Below are 23,473 nucleotides of genomic sequence, written 5' to 3'. Positions count from 1 at the left end.
ACCCCACGAAGCTGCAGTCACAGCTGCCTGACGTGGGCGCCAGAAACAGAACCCTGGTCCTCTGAAAGAGCAGCAAGCACATTTAATAGATCAGCCATCTCTCCCAGCCCCCAGGACATTTTATGAGTAATGAATTTTGAATTTTAAAAAGCCAAGCACATAGAAATCTATTTACTTAAAAGTTACTATCTCTTATAGAAAGGTCTTCAAAACCAGTATAACTCTGTCCTCATCCTCACCTCTTGTATCTTCATGGTGCTTTCATCAGCGGCACCGGTGCTCCGGAGGGAACTGGTTAAGTAATGCCAGAAAGAGAAATTTGTCTAGTAGTGATTTTCTCTGGCAGTTCCAGGCAACATATTTTGTTTTGATAGATACAAGTAACCAGAGCCACAAAAATGTTTTGATTACATTGGTACAATTTCTGTGATACCTGTATCAGTAATTTTCCTCCTTGCTGTGACAGAATACCCCAAGAAATGCAACTCAGGAAGGGTTCGTTTTGGCTCCTAGTCCCAGAGTACAACACATCAAGGTAAACCAATCCTGGTGGCAGGAGCTTGAGGCAGCTGGTCCTGAAGCAGAGAGACCAATGCTACTGGTACTCAGCTCACTTTCTAATTCTTATTCGGCATAGGACCCCAGTTCATGGGATGGTACTGTCCATAGCTAGGGAATCACTTCCCATCTTAATTAACCTAATGTAGAAATTCCCTGATGGGCATGCTCTCAATTAGCCTATCTTGTTAAGATTTCACAATCATGCCTAGAGGTTTGTTTTGCAGGTGATTCTAGGTCCTGTCAAGCTGACAATATTAATCACAAGAATCTGGTCTACTATGGATATGAGTGCTAACTCAGATATGCTACACCATCAGGGTATTAAATTTCCCTCTGGCGGAAAGCTCTTGTAAATTTCTGCTCATGAAAAAGTCTAGTAAAATTTAGAGGATGATTGATTATTTGGGCTTTGCTATACCTCACTGTAACTATATTTCCCTGTTTGTTTTTAAGCTGAGGCTGGTAAATGGAAACAGTATCACTCAGTATCACCTCTACTGACATACCAATCCATTAAGTTGGGCATGCAAAATAGCAACCCATCATGGTTCATAAGCAATATAGCCCAAATGTGTTATTGGTACAAGCAAGTTACTTGAAGTGGCTGTCCAAATGCCTATAGTTCCTACTCCGGTTCCAATGCTTTTCGTATCCAAACATGCACCTGTGGTTTCATGGTATCTGTTCTATGACTGGTTGACTGAGGAAGAGAAGGCTAGGGAATGGTTTACAGATGGTTCTGCACACACTTTAGTGTGTCCAGAAGTGGACAGCTAAAGGATTACATTTTCTTTCTGGGATAGAACTCTTCACAATGGATAGAATTTCAGTGTACATGATCACACATTTTTCTTGGAAGGAGAAATGGCCAGATATATGTTTATATAGTGATTTATGGGGTAGAGGCAATGGTTTTGCTCAGTGGTCAAAGACTGGAAAACTGGTGAGAAAGGCATCTGAAGAAGAGATAGGTAGACAGATCAACCCATGTAGACAAAGGATGTGAACACACTTGCATCCATGTAAACACTCATCAAGAGGTGACTTCAGCAGGGGAGAAGTTCAATAATCAGGTAAATAAGATAACCCATCCCGTGGATAATCACCCTCTTTTGTTGGCCATTCCCATCACTGCACAAGGGGCTCATGAACAAAATGGCCACAGTGGCTGAGACAGGAGTCACACTTGGGCTCAACAACATGGACTGATTATGGCTTTTGATGAATAGCATATCTTCCAATAGCAGAGATCAACACTAGATCCCTGAGATAGTATCATTTCCCAGAGCAACCAGCCAGCAACCTAGTGACATGTTAAGTTCATTGGACTACTTCCATCATGGAAAGGGCAGTGTTCTGTCCTTACTAGGGTAGATACTTTTTATGGTTATTGATTTGCTTTTTCCTGAATCTAATACTTCTGCCAAAACTTACAGGATGCCTTATTCAACATCTCATATTTTATGCAGCATTGTTTCTGACCAAGGGAACTAACTTCACAAGAAAGAGACGTGTGACAGTGGGCCCATGCCCACGGAATCAATTCATCTTAACATTTCCCCATCATCCCAAAGCAGCTGCCTTAATAGAATGGTGGGATGGCCTTTTAAAAACACAGTTATCATGCCAAATTAGGTGTCCAAAGCTTGTAGGGCTCATTCAGAGTTCTTCAAAAGTCAGCATATGATTTAAACCAGTATCTAATGTATGATAATACTTTTCCTACAGCCAGGACTCACTGGTCCAGGAATCAATGGGTAGAAATCACTCCCCATCAACTCTACTGACCCACTAGAAAAAACTGGTTCATGCTCTTATGACCTTCTGCTCCACTGGCCTACAGACGAGGGGGATGTGCTTCTATAAGGGGACCACTGCACACATTCCATTGAACTGGTAGGTTAGACCACAGCCACTTTGGGCTACTGATGTCCTTGAGTCATCAGTAGAGATGTAAGAGAGAGTTATAGTGTTTAGAGTGGTGGATGATTCAGACCACTAGAGGTAAACTGGACTGCTCCTTCTCAACAGAGTTATCGAAGATTATGAATGTAGGAGATCCTTTGGGGTATCTCTTGGTATTATTAAGTTTTGTCATTAAGGTCAATGAGAAAGTGCAATAACCTAATACAGGCAGGATGACAAAGAGCTCAGACATTTCAGGAATGAGTTTATGGTTAGTCTCTCCAGGTTGAAGCACTTGTTGAGGATAGAGGAAATATATAATGAGTAGTTGAAGAAGGTGGTTACAATATCAGCTAATGCCATGTGACGAGATTCAGACACAGGATTGTAATTGCCAAAAGCATTTCTGTTCTATTTTTTTATAAAGTGTGTGTGTGTGTGTGTGTGTGTGTGTGTGCGCGCGCGCGCGCGCGTGCGTGTGAGCAGATATCTGTGTTCCCCACCCCATAGCAACTGATGATAATATCAGTAGATAAGTGTTGCAGATTGGTGTTATTATATTTAAGTTACAAGACACTAAAAAACTAAGTTCCTCAAGGTACTCTGCCACCTAATCCAGGGAAAAAGAGTACATTAGTGCTTATATGTGGAAAAGTGAAACCATGGCTTTGTTGCTGGTTTTATTTAATTAAGCATTACTGTTGCTGTTCTCCTATTTTATGCTCCTATTAGGATGGCCCAGCAGCCTCACTTAAAGTGTTCAACTGTTTTTCTAGTCCACAGTCTCAAAGTCTTCTATATTCCCACAACAACAGCATGGTGAGGCCTGTCATAGCAATACCAACATCTGTCTTGGTCACTGCTCTATTACTGTGAAGGGACACCATGATGAAGGAAACTCTTTAAAAAAAAAAGCACATAATAGTTTTAGAGGTTTAGTCCATTTTAATCATGGCAGGGAACATGATGTCATAAAGGCAGGCACCGGAGTAGTAGCTGAGAGTAGTAGTCCCTGATCCACATACAGAGAGATAGAGACAGATAGATAGATAGATAGATAGATAAATAGACAGATAGATAGATAGACAGATAGACAGACAAGCAGGCAGACAGACAGACAGACACACACACACACACACACACACACACACACACACACACACACACACACACAGTCTGGGCCTGGCTAGGGCTTTTGAAACCTCAAAGTCCACCCCCACCACTGACACACTTCCACCGACAAGGCCATATCTCCTAATCCTTTTTAAATAATGCCACCCCTGATGACTAAGCATTCAAATATATTAGCCTATGGAGGCCATTCAAACTACCACAATGTGTATGGTATACCTTTTATTGTCTATTCCATCTAGTTTAATTTTCTTTATCTCCAATCTAAAATAAGAGGGATATAATAAAAAAGGTAAAAATAATAAGAAAATTTGGTCACCAGTTGTAACATATAAAAAAAGCTGCTTTATATAAAAATAAAACGAATCACCAAGGCTTCAAATAATCAATACATTTTACATCCCTATTAAATATTACAGACCTGACAATTTCCTTTTATTTCACTTCTAATGATTATCAAAATTCTACTCATACACTCTTTTTCATCCATTAGAAGGATATGACCTACATATGAACCAAGGAAGTACACAATCTTCAAGCCAGAGCAGCCAGCTTTCAATTTTTTGAACTGGATGCAAAAACGATACTGAAACAAGACCCCACTATGAATCACAAATAAGTCACTGAGTATGGTAAAATTCCACTGGCTTTTTTTTTTTTTTTTGATGAAGTTTCACAGAGAGCCACAGCGCAGCATGATAAAGTACCGTAGATGTCACAGTAATTGTAGTACACTTAAAAGATTCCTTCCTTGAGGACTTGGGGACCCCATAGCTACCATATTTCTCTAAATACTTGAGAAAAGGCCATCTTTTAGCTAAGTCCTTTTAAGCCCAGTCAAGAATGGATGCAACTGTGGCTGAAGAGACCGCTCAGTAGGTACAAACCCTTGATGTTCAGGGAAGCTGGGTGGTTTCCATCATCCATATGGGGCCTCATAACTGTCTGTAACTCCAGTTCCAGAAAAATCTGGTACCCTTTCCTAGTCACCATGAGCACCAGACATGCATGCGGCACATACACATACATGAAGGCAAAACACCCAATACACATAAAACCAAATCATAAAAAAGGAATCTTTATTGATGACAGAGCTTGTCGATAATTTACTGGGAAGCATTGTGGATGGCCTACACACTGGATCAGTGTCTGTGAAACTGAAGATGGTGAACGCCACGGGAGAGAGAGCAGTGTGAGGCCACAGCTGCACCTGGCTTTCCCGTGCACAATGCATGGAGTGCAGGTCCCTGCAATGAAAGGCCAGGCATCTGACCACTGGACGTGGAAAAGGAAAACAAATATATAATATGTAAGCTTTTCTGTATTTGTTTTATGATTTATAGTTTAAATAGCTAGCCTTTCTTTGTTAAAAAGCCACAGAATCAAATGTAGTCTATGAGGTCCTATAATACCTGAAAATTAAATTGTGAAGGAACTGAGGTAAAGAATATGTTCTAATAATTCAGTGCTGGACAGAAAATAACCAGGACTTCAATTCTGAACTGTACTGGATTCCAGGTGAGCGGCAGCTCATTTTGTTGCCCAGGCATCTGCACAGATATGTAAGTGCTCTTTTGCCATGCTCTGCTGTTCTGTATCCTACAGCAATGAGAAAGGAATGGATTAAAGTGTCCTTGGTTCTTACTTTTGGAAATAAGTCTTCCTCACCTTGCTGGACAGAAGTTAGTATTGCTACTTCATGATGGTAACCAGAGGGTAACGTGTGCAATAACAATTCAATGCATTTCTTTTGACTTTATATTTTGTTTTATTTTGCTCTTTCTTTGATATTCTTTTTTTTTTTTTTTTTTGGTTTTTCGAGACAGGGTTTCTCTGTGTAGATTTGTGCCTTTCCTGGAACTCACTTGGTAGCCCAGGGTGGCCTCGAACTCACAGAGATCCGCCTGGCTCTGCCTCCCGAGTGCTGGGATTAAAGGCGTGCGCCACCACTGCCCGGCTTTCTTTGATATTCTAAATCTTTCCTATTTGGTTGTTTTCATGTTAAATTATAGCACAAGTTTCAAATATTTTTTTTTCATGGCCTTGAAACTTCAAATATTTATTCAGTTAGTTCTACTTTGCCACTTCCACAAATTTCTCAAAATGAGAAAAATCAAAATTCTGCATAAAACTTCTTTTTTTTTTTTCCGTTCTCCTTCCTTTTTTTTTTTTTTATTAATTTATTTTGCAATACAATTCAGTTCTACAATAACATTTGATTAAAATTTAGTGCAACTTAACACAGGTACTTGCTCTCCTATTTAATAAAAAGTACTCATACGTCCAAGGAAGATGAACTTAATTCTAACTGTAAACATCTGTTTTCTAAACAAAGAGTTCTGCAACATTAAAATGTACAAAAGTATACAGAGCAGATAGTGCTGCATCACTTTTATAAAGGAATTTATATCATCAAAAATTTAGTTGCTGCATGAAAGAAACTGGGCAGCAGAACTAAGATAAAAAGTCAAGTCTTGTGATTTTCTTTCCAATGTATTTCATCATATATTATTAATCCTCCACAATGATTAGGTCATTTCTCACATACTTCTCATTACCTTTCTCCCTGAGCGATGCATTTAAGCAATCTACTTATTTGCCTAAGGGTGTGAAGAAGTTTCACTTCATGTTACAGACCAGCAAGAAATCTTCCCAGAAGCTAAATTTTCAGATAAATGTTCAAGTTGTGATCCTTATGACATTAAAGTCACAGATTAATTCTAAGCCTTTCCAGGGACATTAACAACCTTATATTCTAAAGACACATGTAATTCAGTCCTTTTCAAAAAGCCATAATGACTCAATGAAATCAAGATATGATTTATGAGGTGTAAGAAACTAGTTTACGATTTTTCAACTGTTGGTTTACTCAAATGTCCTTGGCACATGTTCTTCAGTCCTATTTGAAAGGGTGATCCAGCCAACTGATGTAATTGAAACATTTCATGTTGCACAATAGCTTTAATGACACTGAGACAGATGACTTTTTTTTAGCCCATTACAATCACTATTTTAAATAGACTTAAAGGTAGTAACACAAAATAATAAAAGCAATCGCAATAACATTAACATTTATTAAATTCTATGCCACACAATGAACTAAGAATAGCAAATATACATTGTCTGTTCCTCCTGACAGCCCCAAGAAGCTGCTACCAGTATCATCCCCATGTTACAGATAGTGAAACTAAAGCTTAGAAAGATTACGATTAACTTGCTTACAGCCATACAGAGCTATAAAAACACAGAGCTGAAATTAGAACTCAATACTGATAATCTCTAAATCTAGAACTCTTATTGGGTTCCACTCATTGTCTGACTCCTTAGTGGACCTTACCTCATATCTACAGTATTTGAAAATACAGAAAAATATCCAGTGTTACATACACCGTGTCTTTGATGTTAGCATCCAACAAAGTGTGTTATGACTTGCTTTTTCTTAGTATGATACTTTCCGATAAACTTTAAATTTTTTATTTTAATCTATCTGATATTCAAAAAGTTATTATCAGTATAGAAGTTCTGAGTGGGCAAAGGAATTGTTTTCATTTGGCCTGAGAAGTAAGATCCTGGACTGACTGTGTACTAAGGAAATATGGGGTTGGTTAATTCCCTTAGAATGGCTGAACTTGTTCACAAATGACCAGATGGCACAGTCATTTCTTCAAAAGCAAACAAACAAACTAAAAACACACAAAATCGTCAAACAAATCAGGAAAATGACGTCTGAAGCTGCCTTAGGCCACACTGTCAAGTTAGGAGGCCATTTATAACCTGGACTTCATTACTTAAACAAAACAAATACTATTTAAAATATTTATAAACACAACTAATATGATTATGTTGAAAACAACTACATACATCTTTATTTAAATGAAAATTGTCAATACTACAGCTGTTACATATAAAGGTATTGGCAGAGAGCTCATTTCTGCTAGAGGTTGCTCCAGGTGGGCAGGGCATGAAAAGGGCTGTTGACATAATACTTTAATATATAAAAATTTGTTGACTTACAGATGTATTATTTACTTGGACTATATTGAAAATCATTTGTAATTGATTATTAACTGTCAAAAATGAACTCAAGTTGATAAGCTAGTCTTTAAGTATAAACTTCCAGTTTTTAGAATAAGGAAATAAAAATATAGTATTGCATATACTTAATGATATAACTAGTATAATTTGGGATCACTAAGTTATGCAGATTGGAAATTACACTTTACAAAATAATATGGTTAAGATAAGAACTGCTACAATTTTTATCACACTTTAAGTTTATAAATTAGATGTAGCTGAGTAGTAGATTTTACTTGCCCCATATTCTGGTTAGAATCTACAAAATTTATAATTCATGTATACATACATATAAGAAGTAAATGTATGCCAGGTATTGTGGTCTATAGCTGATTCCAAGCTCTTGAGAGGTTGCAGCAGGAGAGGGCAAGCTGCAGGTAAGCTTGGGCTCCATCCCCAGACCCTGTCTCAGAAATACATATATAAACATATAATATATTATGTATAAATATATAAAATACATATACATATGTGTGGGCAAATATATATTTCACATATCCTGTGGACTGACAACAAAGACAATTTCACAGCATTTCCTTTTCTAAATGGTGTATGAAAACAAATCACTAAGGAACCCCAAAGGGAACATCACTGTTACCTCCACATATTTGGGCAGGAGCTAGCTTAGTGGTGACATGGATAAAATTTGGGTTAATACTGACAATTTCTTGGGAGTAGTAATTATCATTACCATCTACTCCAATGACCCATGCTCACAGATTTAGACAGTAAAATATGACTTCTACAGGAAAACACATAGTAAATTTTTCAGAACACCAGGCCCTAGCTACTGGACTGGAAATTATTATTTTAAAACTGCAAAATTTCTAGTACCAGCCATAACGGAATAAGTTCATTTCCACCTAACTCATATCCTGTTACTAATTTAAACACACACACACACACACACACACACACACACACACACACATACACACGCGCGCGCGCGCACTCTGAAAAGTAAGAACACCACAAATTGGGAAGAGGTGCCAAGCTTACAGATATGACTCATTCAGCAATGAGTCTCTGCATTTGTTTTGTCTTTGTTTTTGTTCTCTCTTCTTACAACTTTGATTTGAGAGTGAGCCCTGAGCTGTGTGCACAGCAACGGGAAGCAGACCACGAAAACAGCAATAGATACTCTGGGAACTAAGGTCCCTATGGTCTCAGGAACTGGGAAAGGGAACCTTGTATCCTTTCTCTTTCCTCTCTTGGCTTTGTGCTGACAGCGTGCGTGCGTGCGTGAGAGAGAGAGAGAGAGAGAGAGAGAGAGAGAGAGAGAGAGAGAGAGAGAGAGCACATGGAGAGGATGATGTCTGTGCTATGATGGCAGCGACAAAGGTATTTAAGAGTGTAAGTCAATATTACACTCACACTTGATAAGGCCAATGCACACATACCTGAAATGGGTAGAAATAACACAAGTTTCCAACAAGGAAACAAAAAATGAAATAGTCAATAAAAACCATATGATCACACGGGTCAAGGTGGGATGAGAAAGTCTGCAGAGCTCTGTGGGACAGAACCAGAAGATACCCTGAGCACCAGAAGCCAGACAGAGTAGTGTAAACAAATTTGAATAAATGATGTCTCCAAGACCTCACATTTAATAGAAACAAACCAAAAACCCAATTTACAGAATCAAGAAGCTCACCAAACCTAAAAATGGATAAATTCAAACAATTCAAGTTCAAACACATGATAACTAGCATAGAGAAGAAACACGGTCATGAGAACAGTTAAAGAAAAACAACGAATTATGGATTTAGAAACTGTGATTGCACTAACCACAGACTTCTCATTAGAACTCATGGAGGGCAGAATGAAAGCTGAATCTACCACTAACAGAATTAGAGCAGTCCTCTGTGTTCAGGCTGTCTGATGTAGCTTTCTGAAGTGTCTCTTGAGAAGCACAAGTCCATCATTCAATGCCTCCTAACATACCTCATTCCACGAAGACCTACATTCCCTAAATCTTTATCAGGAATTCTCAGCACAGTTATTAAAGTGAGATGCTTGAAGGCAGAAACTAGGTTTCCCTTATTACAGGTTTTCAAGCATCTGCATTTGTTTCATAAATGGCAGGAGTTCAAAATGAATGAATGAGTGACTGCCCTAAAGATGGTCTGAGGACAGAGTGAAAGCACACAAAAAGGGGTAAGAGGTCCTACAGCATTAAGTGGAGCTGACTAAATAAACAGGAAGAAAGATAGTTTCAAAAACTACACTGATATATTTAACAGAATTATTTTGAGATATAACAGCACATTCTAAAAATGTTCAACAGAGTTTTAGTGTTTGCATTCAAAATCTTCATTATGATGCCCTTAATATGTTATCAGAATGAATCCTTCATAAGCTAACATTAGACCTCCACCTCCCTAGAGCACCAGAGCCACACTTTAACAAGGAGTGATGTGAAGGACCATCACTTAATGCTGTAACAGTTTGAACTCTAGACTCCTGTTGTCTAAGATGACTAGGACCCTGGCATGGATTTTTTTCCCTTTTTGTAACACAAATGAATGAATAAAATGAATTAGATGTCACATCATGAGTTAAATAAAATCTTTGACAATGGTAATTTTGTTTTATACCAGTTCGCCTCTCTGTTGTTCTGATAAACAACTATGACCCAAAGCCACCTGGGAAGGAAAGAGTTGATTTCAGCTTCCAGCTTCCAATCTATCCTGATGGAACCCCAGGACAGGAACTCAAAGGCAGGAGAAAGCAGAGACCATGTTGGGAGTGCTGTTTACTGCAATGCTTTCTTATACCAGGAAGACCATCTGCTCAGGGCTGGCACCATGGTGGGCTAAGCCTTCACCCCTCAATCACTAATCAATAAAATGCCCCACAGACTTGCCTACAGGTCAATCTGATGGAGGAATTTTCTCAATTGAGGTTCGCTCTTCCCAGAAAATCCAAGCTTGTGTCAGGTTGACAAAAAACTAAACATCACATTTTCTTAAATAAAACAATTATTTTTCTCTTCTTAAATATTATCCTCTAAACATAACAGGGCCTTTAAAAGAGTGAAACAAAATTCTTTATTTACATTTGCTCCACAGGATCCTCATATAAAAGATATACATTATATATATATATATATATATATATATATATATATATATATATGATATACATGAGCAAATGCAGTAATGGCTATGACTTTCATGGAAATCAATAAACAATTACAAGTAACATTGTGTCAATTTTTTAAAATAAATTTTTTTTAGTTGAAAACTAACTAAATATAAAAATGACCTTCCAAACCCAAACAATATCTCCTTAAGAACTGCAGGTATGTTCAAAACATTGATTTAATAAAGCCATTGAGAAGCATATTGCTCTAGTTAGCTTTCTGTTGCTGTGATAAACACCATGACCAAAGCAACTTGGGAAGGAAAGGGTTACAGGTTACTGTCCATAATTGAGGGAAACCAAGGCAGGAAGTGAAGCAGAGACCACAGAGAATACTACTTACAGGATTGTTTAGCTACCTTCCTTATATAGCCAAGGCCTACCTGCTCACTGAGGGAAGCACCTCAGTGGGACAGGCTCCTGGATCAATTAGCAAACAAGAAAATGCCCCAGAGACATGCCCAAAGGTCTGTCTGTCTGGTGGAAATAATTCCCCAACCAAGGTTCACTCTTCCCAGAAATGTGTAGGTTTGTATTAAGTTGACCAAACCAGCCTGCACATACATACATGCTAAATTCCCCATCGCCGGGCTGTTACTTTAGTAAAATATTCATTTAAATGTCCCCAAAATATGAACAATGTAGAAAGACACAACCTGTTTCTTCCTTGATTTTTTTTTTTTTTTTTTTTTTTTTAAAGATTTATTTTTTATGTATACAGCATGTATGACCAGAAGAGGGCGCCAGATCTCATTAGGTGGTTGTGAGCCACCATGTGGTTGCTGGGAATTGAACTCAGGACCTCTGGAAGAGCTGTCAGTGCTCTTAACCGCTGAGCCATCTCTCCAGCCCCTCTTCCTTGATTTTTAACTTCTGCTGGTTTTGAATTTTCTCTTAAACTTTCTTGGAAGGTTAGCTTCATTTTGACAATCCATTTTATTCTTTCAACTCAGATAACAAGGACTTTGGACTTTAGAACTCAAATACAGAGCTGGCCACTTGCAGCTCACTCTTCCCTCCTTCCATCCTATGAACTTTAACACAATAGCCACGCACACTTTTCTATGTGTAAAATTACTATGTTAGGACTGCCACAGACTAATGTACATGGAACAGGTTTCTTTTGGTGGCATGGAAAAGTACTACATAAATTCTGTTTTGGTGACTAAATTGATAACAGGAGTTGATCAGTTCACCCAAGTGGACGACCAATTGAAAAGAACTTTCCAACATGTAGTTTTAAATGACAATTTCATTAATATTTAATAAAAATTATTTAAAACCCTGAGAAAACTAATCAGTGCATTTTCGTGTACCAAGGAAAATTCATATCTTCAAAAGTCAACAGCAGTATTAAACTGGTATGAGGCTTGCCTCCAGATTTTAACCTAATATCTTTGGCTTTCAGCTAAAGCAGTATGGATTAATTACAGATCACCGTTTTGAAAAAGTAATGGTGGGGAGATGAATTCTAGATTACAGAATGACGAAGCTATAGACCTGGAATGAGTTGTCCTTGTTGACATCTTATTTAGTAGATAAGGTAACAGAAACACAAGGAAGCGAAGTGTCGATAAGAGAGCTGCCAACTCATGGCAGGGTGGATACTAAAAGTCCAATTTTCTGTTTTCTAGCTTAGTACTCTTTCTGTCATATAACAATGATGAAAGCAGTAATAATAAACATTTATTAGGGCCTCCTACTTACTAGACTTAATGCTAGGAATTATTAGCATTAGTGCCTTAGAATTATTTGTAAATTATCTCTCTTCATCACAACTGCCCTATCAGACAATTCTACATCCCATAATAGCACCAGAATGCGAAGTCAGGTTTGTCACATTGTGAAGACAGGCTATATTAAATAGTCACATCATTGGACACATTTAATAGACAAATTCACCAGTTAAAACTTGGAGAGGGAACCATTTGTACAACCTGTATAGAGAGGGAAGTCTGAAGGAGACAATGGCTTCACAGCTCTCTCCTCAGGGCACCCAGAGGCAGACAGTCTAGCTGCAGAAAAGTGACTAATCTTGGGTTTGCAGTTGTAGCTGTTCCCACTACAGCTCTGACTTTGGGCAATTACTTCTCTAAGCTTTATTTCTTAGTTTCTCCATCTGTAATACGAAACATGACATCCTCACAGAGTTATTATTAGGGTGAAATAAGAGAATGTATTAAAGCAGGACAATTCTTGGTGGAGTACTCAGTGACAGTTACAGTCTAGTTATTTATTTATTTATTTATTTATTTATTTATTTATTTATTTAAGTCATTATATCTTAACTACTTACAGTTTTGGTTTTCTACCACATTTCCTCAAAGCACTAAGCTAACTTTTAAGAAACATGACCATGTAAAGTACATACTATACAGGTAATACTTGGTTATAATCAAGAATTGCTCTATGCAAGGGTCTAACGAGATGCCCGAGGAAGGCACCTATAGAATATTCCTCAGTAGATTGCTGTGGGATGTTCTGTATGGCAAATGTGTTGCTCTGATTGGTCAATAAATAAAACACTGATTGGCCATTGGCTAGGCAGGAAGTGTAGGCGGGACAAGGAGGAGAATAGAGCTGGGAAGTGGAAGGCTGAGTCAGAGAGACACTGCCAGCCACCACAATGAGAAGCAGCATGTGAAGATGCCGGTAAGCCACGAGCCACGTGGCAAGGTATAGATTAATGGAAATGGATTAATTTAAGCTGTAAGAAAAGTTAGCAAGATGCCTGCCACGGCCATACAGTTTGTAACTAATATAAGTCTCTGTGTTTACTTGGTTGGGTCTGAGCAGCTGTGGGACTGGCAGGTGAGAGAGATTTGTCCTGACTGTGGGCCAGGCAGGAAAACTCTAGCTACAGTAGACTTTCTTCAGAAGGTGACTCCACTTAAACCCAGGCAGGGCCATGACCTTTCCTCTAGCTTCATCTGCTGTAATTGGGTTCTACACCAATTCCCAACTCATGAAAGAAATACCTAAATCTTTCCTTATTCTTTTATTCTAAGAAGATATTATCATCCAAATGAGTGTCTTTGCTTTGAGCTCTTTATGACCTTGTTGAATACAAATTTAGACAAAAAGACACAGACATATTATTTAGAAGTATACTAATAAAATAGATTGAGTTGAACCTACTTCTAAATATTTGGAAAAGTGAAACCCATCATTGGCAGTTCCCACTCATTACTATGGACTATTTGCTTGCCTCATATATGTGTACACACACACACACACACACACACACACACACACACACACACACAGAGCATACCAATAGGTTGAGCTTGAAGTAAGCAAAGAGAGTGATCTGTGATTTCGGTATATCTACAATGCAAGAGCTTGGGAAGAGGCTATAGATGTTCCTATCAGCTCCTCCCCGCCCCCATTCTTCCCTGTCTTTCCAATTACCTCTTAGCAGAGCCGCTGAAGACCCCTAACTACATAAGAAATTGTAGCTAAGTGACTTTAAGGAGGTGATGGGAATTAAGATTTACTCTTCTAATCTGTGCCAAGTTCCAACCAATGCTAAGCCGAACCATAAAGAGGCATCAGTTAGGTAGGTAGAAATCCTCAGATAATAACAGAAGTTCTGCTAACACAGCACCTGCAAGATCTCTAGTGCCTTGAAGTACCTATTACATCACAGGCTCTCAGTGACGAGAATGTTTGAAGAAAGAAGACAGTAGTTGCCAGTTAATGTTAACAAATGGTTCTCACAATAGTAGAGCTGCTTGATAGCATTTCCCAATATCTATGGTATAAATAAATACTCAACATGGCTGATTTAAACTGCCAGTGGATTAACAGTTCTTTACAGGGAGCAGCAAGCCTTTAGAAGCCTAGTATGAGCTGCCAGCTTGATACTATTACAGAGGATTACAGGAGAGACCAGGAAGCAGTTTTGGCAAGAGCCTTGGGTTCCACACCCTTGGTCTGAGTCTTCATGACCTTGCTGCCTGTTTTCCAGTAATGTGCTATGTAAAATGGTTGTGATATTTAATCTTTGTTGTCAACTGGAATGGATTTGGAGTCACCTGGGAGACACACCTCTGGGTGTTACTGTGAGGATTTCCCAGAGATTTAACTGAGAAGGGATGATCCTCCTTAAATAGGAGAGGTACCACCCCAAGGACTAGAGTGGGATTTCAAAAATAAGAAGGGAAAAAGAATAAGGAGGAGGAAGGGAGAAAGTAGATGGAATACCAGTATCCATCTCCTGTGCTTTGTGAACACAATGTGAGTGCCATCTCATATCTGTGCTACCATGCTGTTGTTGCCATGATGGAATGACTGTATGTATACCCTCAAACCATGAGCCAGAAAACCCTCCATTTCCTGAAGTTGCGTTTGTTGTATCAACAAGAAAATAGTTAATTCAATGGCTCTCTCTAATGAGAAGAATTAACAGCCTGAGTTTCAGATCAGATCAGCTCTCCAAATGTCTCACTGCTGACTTCTATCCATTTGGTGTGACAGCAACATGCCAAACTATCATGTGCTTGCTAGGTTCCTCTTCAAGTCTTGAATCACATTCATAGCTACTCTCCAGTGTTTGCTGCTAAATCTCCAGGGTCTCTCACACTCTGGTTCCATTTTCACTGGATCTTATTATTTAATGTTCATACATCTTAACTCTGAACAGCTCTCGTTCCTAGTCTCAACAAATTTCAGAAGTTCTATATGGTTATAATATAAGATGCTCTCTGTTTGTAAGAAAGGCATGGTAGGGGCTGTGACTTTTTATTATTCTTTTTTTAAAACAACTGTACTAATTTGGATCGCCTACCTAAGGGCCATTACCAGTAAAAATAGCTATGATTCCCAAACACTAGACAGTATATCTACAGCCAAGAAAGAGCTTACTGAGGAAAAAGATGAAATATTCGGAGGCACAATGAGAATACTAATGTTAAATGTTGCTACATTTTCCCAACATTTTCTTACACTCAATTCAGTTGCAGACATGTATTTGCCATATTCTGCAGAGAAGAGAAAACATGTCTGATCTGTCAGCTGTTTTTGTTTGGTCAATCTTGAAACAGGAAATAAAATAACTACACTCGAGGATATATCAAGGCTCTTACCTGTACATTTGTAGTCAGAGGCTACCCCCTTAAGCATAGCATCAAAGATGGATATTTCCACTCTCTGTTTCCTGTGATGACAACTCAGAAGCAAGGAAGGCTGGGATACAATTAAGTAGAGAAATGGATGGAGCTCGAAGTCACCGGTCCCTCTTCGGCCAGGCTGCCGGACAACAGTGCTGCCAAGTGTTTGTCTAGCAGATGACCGTGTGGACGCATGGAGGCTTTCAAGAGAGAGAACCCTTATTTTTTTCCCTGAAGAAAAAGAATTGCTACTGCTTAAGAGATCTTCAACAGTCACCATGGAAATGCATGCCTGGTTAGGCTGAGCTACATCAGAATCAACTTCTGGCAGGTTTAAGGAATTCTTGCCTGTTTTCCCATCTTCCTTCTGTTCCGGTGATTTGAACTTGGGTAAGGCCACCGAGGAATAGGTCATTAGTGAGATCCTACTTGCAGTAATAAATATGTCGAAGGGAATGAAATTGAGATTTTTCACAATTGATGATTGGTGTGAGGGGCGGGCAATTCGGTGCTGACTGGCACCACTGTACTGCTCTATTTGTACAATTCGGATTTTAACACTGTCACTGCCAATTCCACTGTCCTGAGCACCACTGTATCGGGAAGAAGTTTCAGCTATGCCTCCATCAAATGTATCCATTTTCTTCTGTTCTTGTTTACAGATCTTTAAGAAAAAACAAGCAGATATGTCAGGTAGTTATGCATAAAGTGTCACTATATGAATAATGTTACTTAAACATGCTGTTTAAAGGAACATAAAAGGAATTTAGTATAACTTAAAGCCATAACAACCACAAAAACTACATGAAAGTCTACCCCACCCCTAAATCACTTCATAATCCAAGGGGAATCTTTCTTTCTTTCTTTTCTTCTTTTTTTTTTTTTTTTTTTTTTTGAAAAGGTTCTTGCTCCTTGCTCCTTGGCCTAGGCCAGCCTGAAATTTGCAGCAGTCCTCATGCCTCAGTCTCCCAACAGCCAAGATGCCTGACACCATCTCAAATTCTTGAGAACGAATATCAAGTGTGCATTCAAATGTACTTCTGAGGGTCCCTATTTCTCACTTTATATTAATACAACAAATCAGCCTTTAAAAATGTTACCCCAAATAATTACTTTGGTAGTCTTACAATAATCCCCCAAATAATATAATAAAAGATTCCAGCCACCAATCAGGGTTATTGTTAGTGAATACAGGTTCCACCTGGCTGCAGGTTGTACTGTGTTTTTCATCCTTATTACAAAACTAGTTTATAGGATTTTGAGCAGTAAAAAAGGGGGAAAATATAAGAAGCTCAGACTCTGAAGAGCAAAGATCATCAAATTAAAATAAATGCATGACATTTAAAAAGATGTTAATTTTTTGTTTTCCTACAACAGAATTTGGGAGGAAGTAAAGGTGAGTCAATAATTCAGTAAGGAAAGCCTCTGGAAGTAGCTTTTCCCTAATGTCTTCCATTAATGACTCCCTGTGGAGAAGAAAGGACAGGTTGGTGGCAGCAGATGGGTAGAATTCCTCTGAGACCTTCAGCTTCTTCTGAGATCCTCTGACTATCTACTGGGCATTGGGCATTTCATTTGCTACTCTTTGAAGTGATACAGACTAATCCATATAAACATGGGGAATCCATAAAATAAGAAAAAGAAAATAAACCTTCCCTATTCCCACTGCATTAGCAAGTAACATCAACCATATTATTTAACATATTCAGTTTTTTTCTTTCTGCTACTCAGACTTCATATTGAAGAGACAAATTTGAAACCCATTTCTAGACAAGGTATTATCCTTGTAAGTTACTTTGTTTCTGTGGCAGGGTCTTGCTATGTAGCCCACTTGTGGAGCCACGCTGGCCCCAACACATACACACAGTCACACAGTCTCTCTCTCCTCCTGCCTTAGCTTCATGAGTACCACTTTAAAAGAATCTGTAAAAAGCTGCACAGCATTCAATTTAATGTTAGGAGTAATTTTTTTCAACAATTCCTAAACAATTAGAAATTTGAGCTTTTAATTCATGCCAACAAGCGTCTATAAGAAATGATAAGAACTTTTAGGACAAATTCCCAGAAGTTAAACTACAAGGTAAGTAGCATAAAAATCTGTTAAGTTACTGAGTATTTCCAAAAGGACTGCACTAGGATTCAAGGCAACTTCTGATAGACAAATATTCCTAAAGCACAGTGTAACTACTAAGTGCTATTTATCAGTTTTTAGATTCCAATTTTACTGGTTAAAAACTATTTTGTCAAATGCTACAAATTATTGTAAGCTGACTTCTTGGGGGCCGCAAGAATATATATTATAGAGATTCAGCTGTGTATTAAAGCTATACTTTGACCAACCAAGGGTCTGTCAAATGGGAAGCCATTTATCACAGAATATTTGGTGTTATACAGCTTTAATATTCAGCTGTGCCTTACTATGAATTTCTTGTGGGCCCATATAGTAATAGACCATTGGGCAAACAGTTCAGCTTCTCAGACCTGCTGAACCTCTAGGTAACTAACCCCTGCCCCCAGCCTAGGAGACAAGCAGGCTGTAGATACATAGCTTTGTTTCTTGTGCAAATGAAGCTCAGATCATCCCCTTCCTTCAGGCCTAGGGTCATGGCAGAGAGATTGACTGAGGACAATAGAGCTTTCTGCATAACCAGATGCAGTGAGGACTGGAGCAGAATTCCACAGGCAGAGAGAGAAGGGAGGATACAGATTCTGTAGAGGTGAAGCAGATCTCTTGTAGAGTTTACCAGGGCCAGGGGTAAGGAGCCAGGAAGGATAGATGGAGGACAAGGGAGAAGAGGACGGAAATGAGACAAAAAACATAAGGCTTAGTTATTTACCAGGGCCTTCAGGGGACAGAAAAATGTAGGTACAAAGAGGAACTGAGACTCAGGACAGAACTGAAGCTGTACAGAGTTTTGTCATAAAGGAATAAAGTGAACGGACAAAAGAGCATAGTGTACGTAGATTCCTTTCTCAAAGCAGCATCTTCCCCAGGACTCTGGGAGGGATTTTCTCAGTTATCTATACTGACTACCAAAGACTCATTGTTAAGTGTTAAATAACTAATAATGAAAGATAATGAGGAAACACTTATGGAAAGGTTTTCCAACAACATTTATCTTGATTCTACAGAACCAAGAAACACAAAAACATTATTTGAAACAAAACAATGTATCCCTACTTTTAGAGGCACCATGTTTTCTGAAGTCACTCTACCACAGCATCTCACTGTGCTGGTCACAGCTGGCAAAGAGTCATCCATCAAAACTTTTCCTTCTTGGTGATCTTAGTACTTCACACAATTCTCCTACAGCATAAATTATATGCTAAAATGTTCTGTGGCATTAATACCAGATAGTGTTAGAACAATATGGTTAGATGGTAGACTGCATATAAACCAGAGTTCCCACAAGATTATGGGACTCAAAAGTTGCTGTTTCACTTTGATGTCTTGAGTATGCTAATGCAATGGGTCTGTCACATTTATGTGACATGAGTATAAAGAAGCCTTCTGTACTGTCAGTCACATGAAAGTACAATATATTACACACATCGTGCTGCACAGTATACGATACTTGATTAAGTGACTATGCCACTGTTTTTATTATGCTATATTTTGTATCCTTATTTTAGTGTGTGCTCCTGCTTACAAAAGGTTTATGGTAAACAACATACTCGTGTGCCCACACTAGCATTCTACATCTTGTATTTACTACTTTTCTTGATTGCATTACTTTCTCTTATATTGGTTAATCATGCCCCCAAAACAATGGGCTATTACACAGACACACAAACATACATTCAAACTACATATACAGCAGGCTATACCATCCGACCTGCTATACATTCATACTCCACATTCATACAGCTATGAGAGTGTCTAATGGTACATACACTTCTCAGAGTACTGTTATAGATAAGGGAGAGTGATGTACAGCTCTATATGGGCTTTAGAGTCAGACAAATCTGAGACCAAGCCCAACACTCTCTAATTATAGGACTTTGGACAAAATTGCAAACCTCTCTAAGGATATGCATAAAATAGAGTTAATTATGCCTCATAGAGTAGGTGTGAAGATCTGGAGATGCAGTCTATCTCATAATGTATCTGGCACACAGGAAATTATTCCCTAAACTGGGCAGCTGCTATAGAGCTGTAGCTTTTACCAGATGAAGAACGCTAGATGATATGCTCTCTTCCACTGCATAAGTAGGAGTAGATCCTCAACACACTGAAGAAGATCCACAAATGTGCAGTGATAACTGATCTTCCTATCTAGTAGGAAAACAAATCACCTAGCAGACTGAATTAAGGACTGTTAAGATGCAAATACATGTGTAGGAAGACTTCTCAGTACGAACTCATTCATGAAGCCTGTGGGGCTCTGCATCCTCCACACTGTGAACTGAGCACAGTGTGAGCAATCCTCTTAGTCTCTGGATGGATTCCTTCTCACAATGGAGCACTGGTATGCAAGGCTGAGACAACACGGAATGAGGTGAGGTACTGAATGTAAGAATAAAGTACTTGATACAGGGTAAGTTAAAACAACCCCTTCTTTATAAAAACGTCTACAATCCTTGTGGGTGCAGATTAACTCTCTCCCTTCCATGCTGTTTAACTTCCCACCCTATATTATGGCTCAGAGATTGTGAACAAGTGTGTTTATTGTTTGCTACATATTGTTACATATTATATACACTGTATTTCCTAAGTGCTATCATCTTTTGAGGAGAAAGTATTGCTATTCCCATCTTATAGCTGAACAAACTGAGGCTAAAGGAGAGTACTCAATAGGTCATTGAAGAGAAAGCTGGCAGTTTGTTAGTAAAAGGGAAGGAACACCTTGTTAATATTCTTGGAACACATGAACAAATAGACTTGATTTAGGAACTAAGTAAAAATTAAGTCACTTGTTTTCAAGATAAAAGATTAATTTTAAAGCATTGTGTTACTATGTCAAGATTTTCAAATAGACCTCCAAATACATTGCCAACCACAAAATTTCAAATAACATTCGAAAAAGTAATATAAGTACTTAAGTAATCCAGGATTATTGCCCACATTTTGAGGCCTTATAAACTAAGTTTTATATAGTTTAAGTAAATCTGCAGGTTGGGCTCCATGGCAAACCCCAACCAAGAACTGATGCCTCATAAGCTATTTTTGTGTCTCAATCAGAAAAGTCAGCTGCAATTTCATACCCGAGGCTGCAGTGTTTATACACGCAGAATTTGCTTCTGATTTGCAGATAAATGTTTAAAATCTCATCTCCCCTAGGACAGTGTTGACTGTAGGAAGGGAAGGGAAGTGGGCATCCAGTCTACATGGAGAGTTGCGCGTCAGGCTCCAGTACATGTCGCTGAGCCTGGCAGGCGCAGAGTGGCAGCTGTCCACGCAGGACACTCGGGTTACTGAACACAATTTGCACAGTAGCTCATTCTACTCACTACTGACCAGAAGGGACTTCGAATCAGTGACCCGGAGACAAAAGACTGGCTCTCCTTGGAAGAAAAGGAGGTACATTTCTCAGTACTAGAAAACTATTCCTTAAAATGAGAACTCTAGTTAAAAGCCTGGATTTCCTCCATTTTTCCAAACTTCCAAATTATTTTAGCGCCACGATAAGGTGGCTATTGAGACATGTTTGGAAATCCACCCGTTTGTCCAGCTCGTTGTAGATTTACCTATTCAGCTGAGGAAGTTCTGGCCCACTGTGAAGAACCACTTTACGATTCATTGTATGTATTAGGTCTTAAACTTGTGCATCACCAAATTTACCATTCCTCTGAGGGAAACAAAAAGTCCACAGTGTAATTAGTCTCAAGATAGCTTTTGCTTTGCACTGTTGAACATGACTAAGTTTTCAAAAACAGCAGTCTCTGTGTGCAGCGGGGGAGTGGACTGTGTATCTCTGGGCGGCACTGTTACCTCAGCTCTTCTACTCTCTACCTAACTTATTTAAAATGGACAATAAAAGTTTTCTTTAATTAGCTACTGGTGTGCATTAACATGATCATGATTAAACCATAAAAACCAACTGTACATAACTCTGGTCCCCTGTTCCATATGTTTTGAATTATTCTGTTTGAAAATGTACTTTGCGTCCCTTTTAAAAGTTCGACCTTCTGCTTTCAGAGAATTAAATGCATATTACTGTAGTGAAGAAGATAATGTTTCAGACCTCCAGGCATATATTAAACACACTGGCAGCACTTGAGACAAAATGCTTTACTTATTAGATACTTCCTATTCTAAACAGTGTCATCAAAGGCTAAAAACAAAATCCATATAAAAGCTGCACAATGCTTCCACACAGAACCTGTGCCAAAATCCCCGTACTTTCCAACTAATGAGGAAAGGATGTGTACTCTTAACATATGAATGTAAGATTTTCCAAGCATTCACTTTAGGAAACTAGACTATTGATTCCATATGGGTTACGTTAAATGAAACTGTATTGGTAAAATAACCTTTAAGATATTTGGCATGATAACAATAATTAAACAATATTCCAAAGACTAAAACAAAAGGGAATTTGGTTCCACAATGGCTAATTAAAATAAAATGAAAAAACACAGCATGCTATCCATCAAGATAAATTGTTATTGTTTAAGAACTTTTAAAAATACTGTTAAAATATACTTTTAGATAAAATCTGAAAGAGATGGAAAAATATTTGTGGCTTAAAAATGGATAGTTTGGTGAGGAAAATAGTATAGGGCTCTGAAATTTTATGTGGAGATAACAGCTTTAAAGCCTGGAGCACAACCAGATGGTACTGAACTCCCAGGAATTCTACAGTTTCACTGTCGGTGGGTTTCAACATAAGAAGGCTTTCAATAGCGAGGAAAACGTGTCATGCTGATAGTTCACTTCGGAGACGACTGAAGCGCCTTCCCATCCTTCACAGCTATCCACTACACAGACAACGAGCACCGTCTGAAAGCTGGAGCGGAGAAGAGGACTGGAGCGAGCTCCTCTTCTCAAGGGAGCAAGATAGGTAGGTTTCCCAGTCCAGCATGGGCTGTTGAGACTCACGGTGCTCAGGAGACGGGACTCAAAGCACACTTGGTAAGGGGACAACACCAAAGAAGGAAGTAGAGCGATTGCTCCCTATTTTAATTAGATGCTTGTCAGTGGTATTTTAGAATAGAAAAGATAAGATGGGTTGAAGCTTCTTCTTAGGTAGTGTCAGCATTTTAACAATCCCACTGGAAAGCAGCCCTAGCCAGGTATGGTGGTACATTAGTGCATTCCTGACACCTAGAAGACGGGGATAGGAACAGTATGAGTGTGAGGCCAGAATGGAAGATGAGACTCTGTTTCACACAAAACCCAAACCAAAATCAACACACACACACACACACCAGTTTGATGAACACAAATGCTATAAAAACATGTTCAAATATTTTACATGAAGAAATGTGTGAAAAGCAAACTCTTGAGTATTGTCAAGGACTATAATAAATTCTGCTTTGATGGAAGACAATGAAGGGAAATTCAGCTTTCATTCCAATGTATCACTTTGCATTACTGCTTTCCA

The 23,473-nt window shown here is 38.6% G+C and overlaps 1 protein-coding gene across 5 annotated transcripts in view; it reads right to left on the bottom strand.

The window, feature by feature from the left end:
* The window catches only part of Vps13b (vacuolar protein sorting 13 homolog B), a 559,226-nt gene that overhangs the window by 191,398 nt on the left and 344,355 nt on the right, over nt 1–23,473 (bottom strand). For all 5 annotated transcript variants that reach the window (XM_052747609.1, XM_052747613.1, XM_052747612.1 and 2 more), the window contains one exon: nt 15,903–16,590. In XM_052747609.1, coding sequence (XP_052603569.1) covers nt 15,903–16,590 — 688 coding nt within the window. The remainder of the gene's footprint in view (nt 1–15,902; nt 16,591–23,473) is intronic.

This window comes from Peromyscus californicus, unplaced genomic scaffold (genome assembly GCF_007827085.1).
Source record: "Peromyscus californicus insignis strain IS unplaced genomic scaffold, ASM782708v3 Scaffold_20__1_contigs__length_68692818, whole genome shotgun sequence".
Lineage (NCBI taxonomy): Eukaryota > Metazoa > Chordata > Mammalia > Rodentia > Cricetidae > Peromyscus > Peromyscus californicus.
Note: the sequence above shows the minus strand (reverse complement) of the source record. Positions and strands in the feature narration are given on the sequence as shown.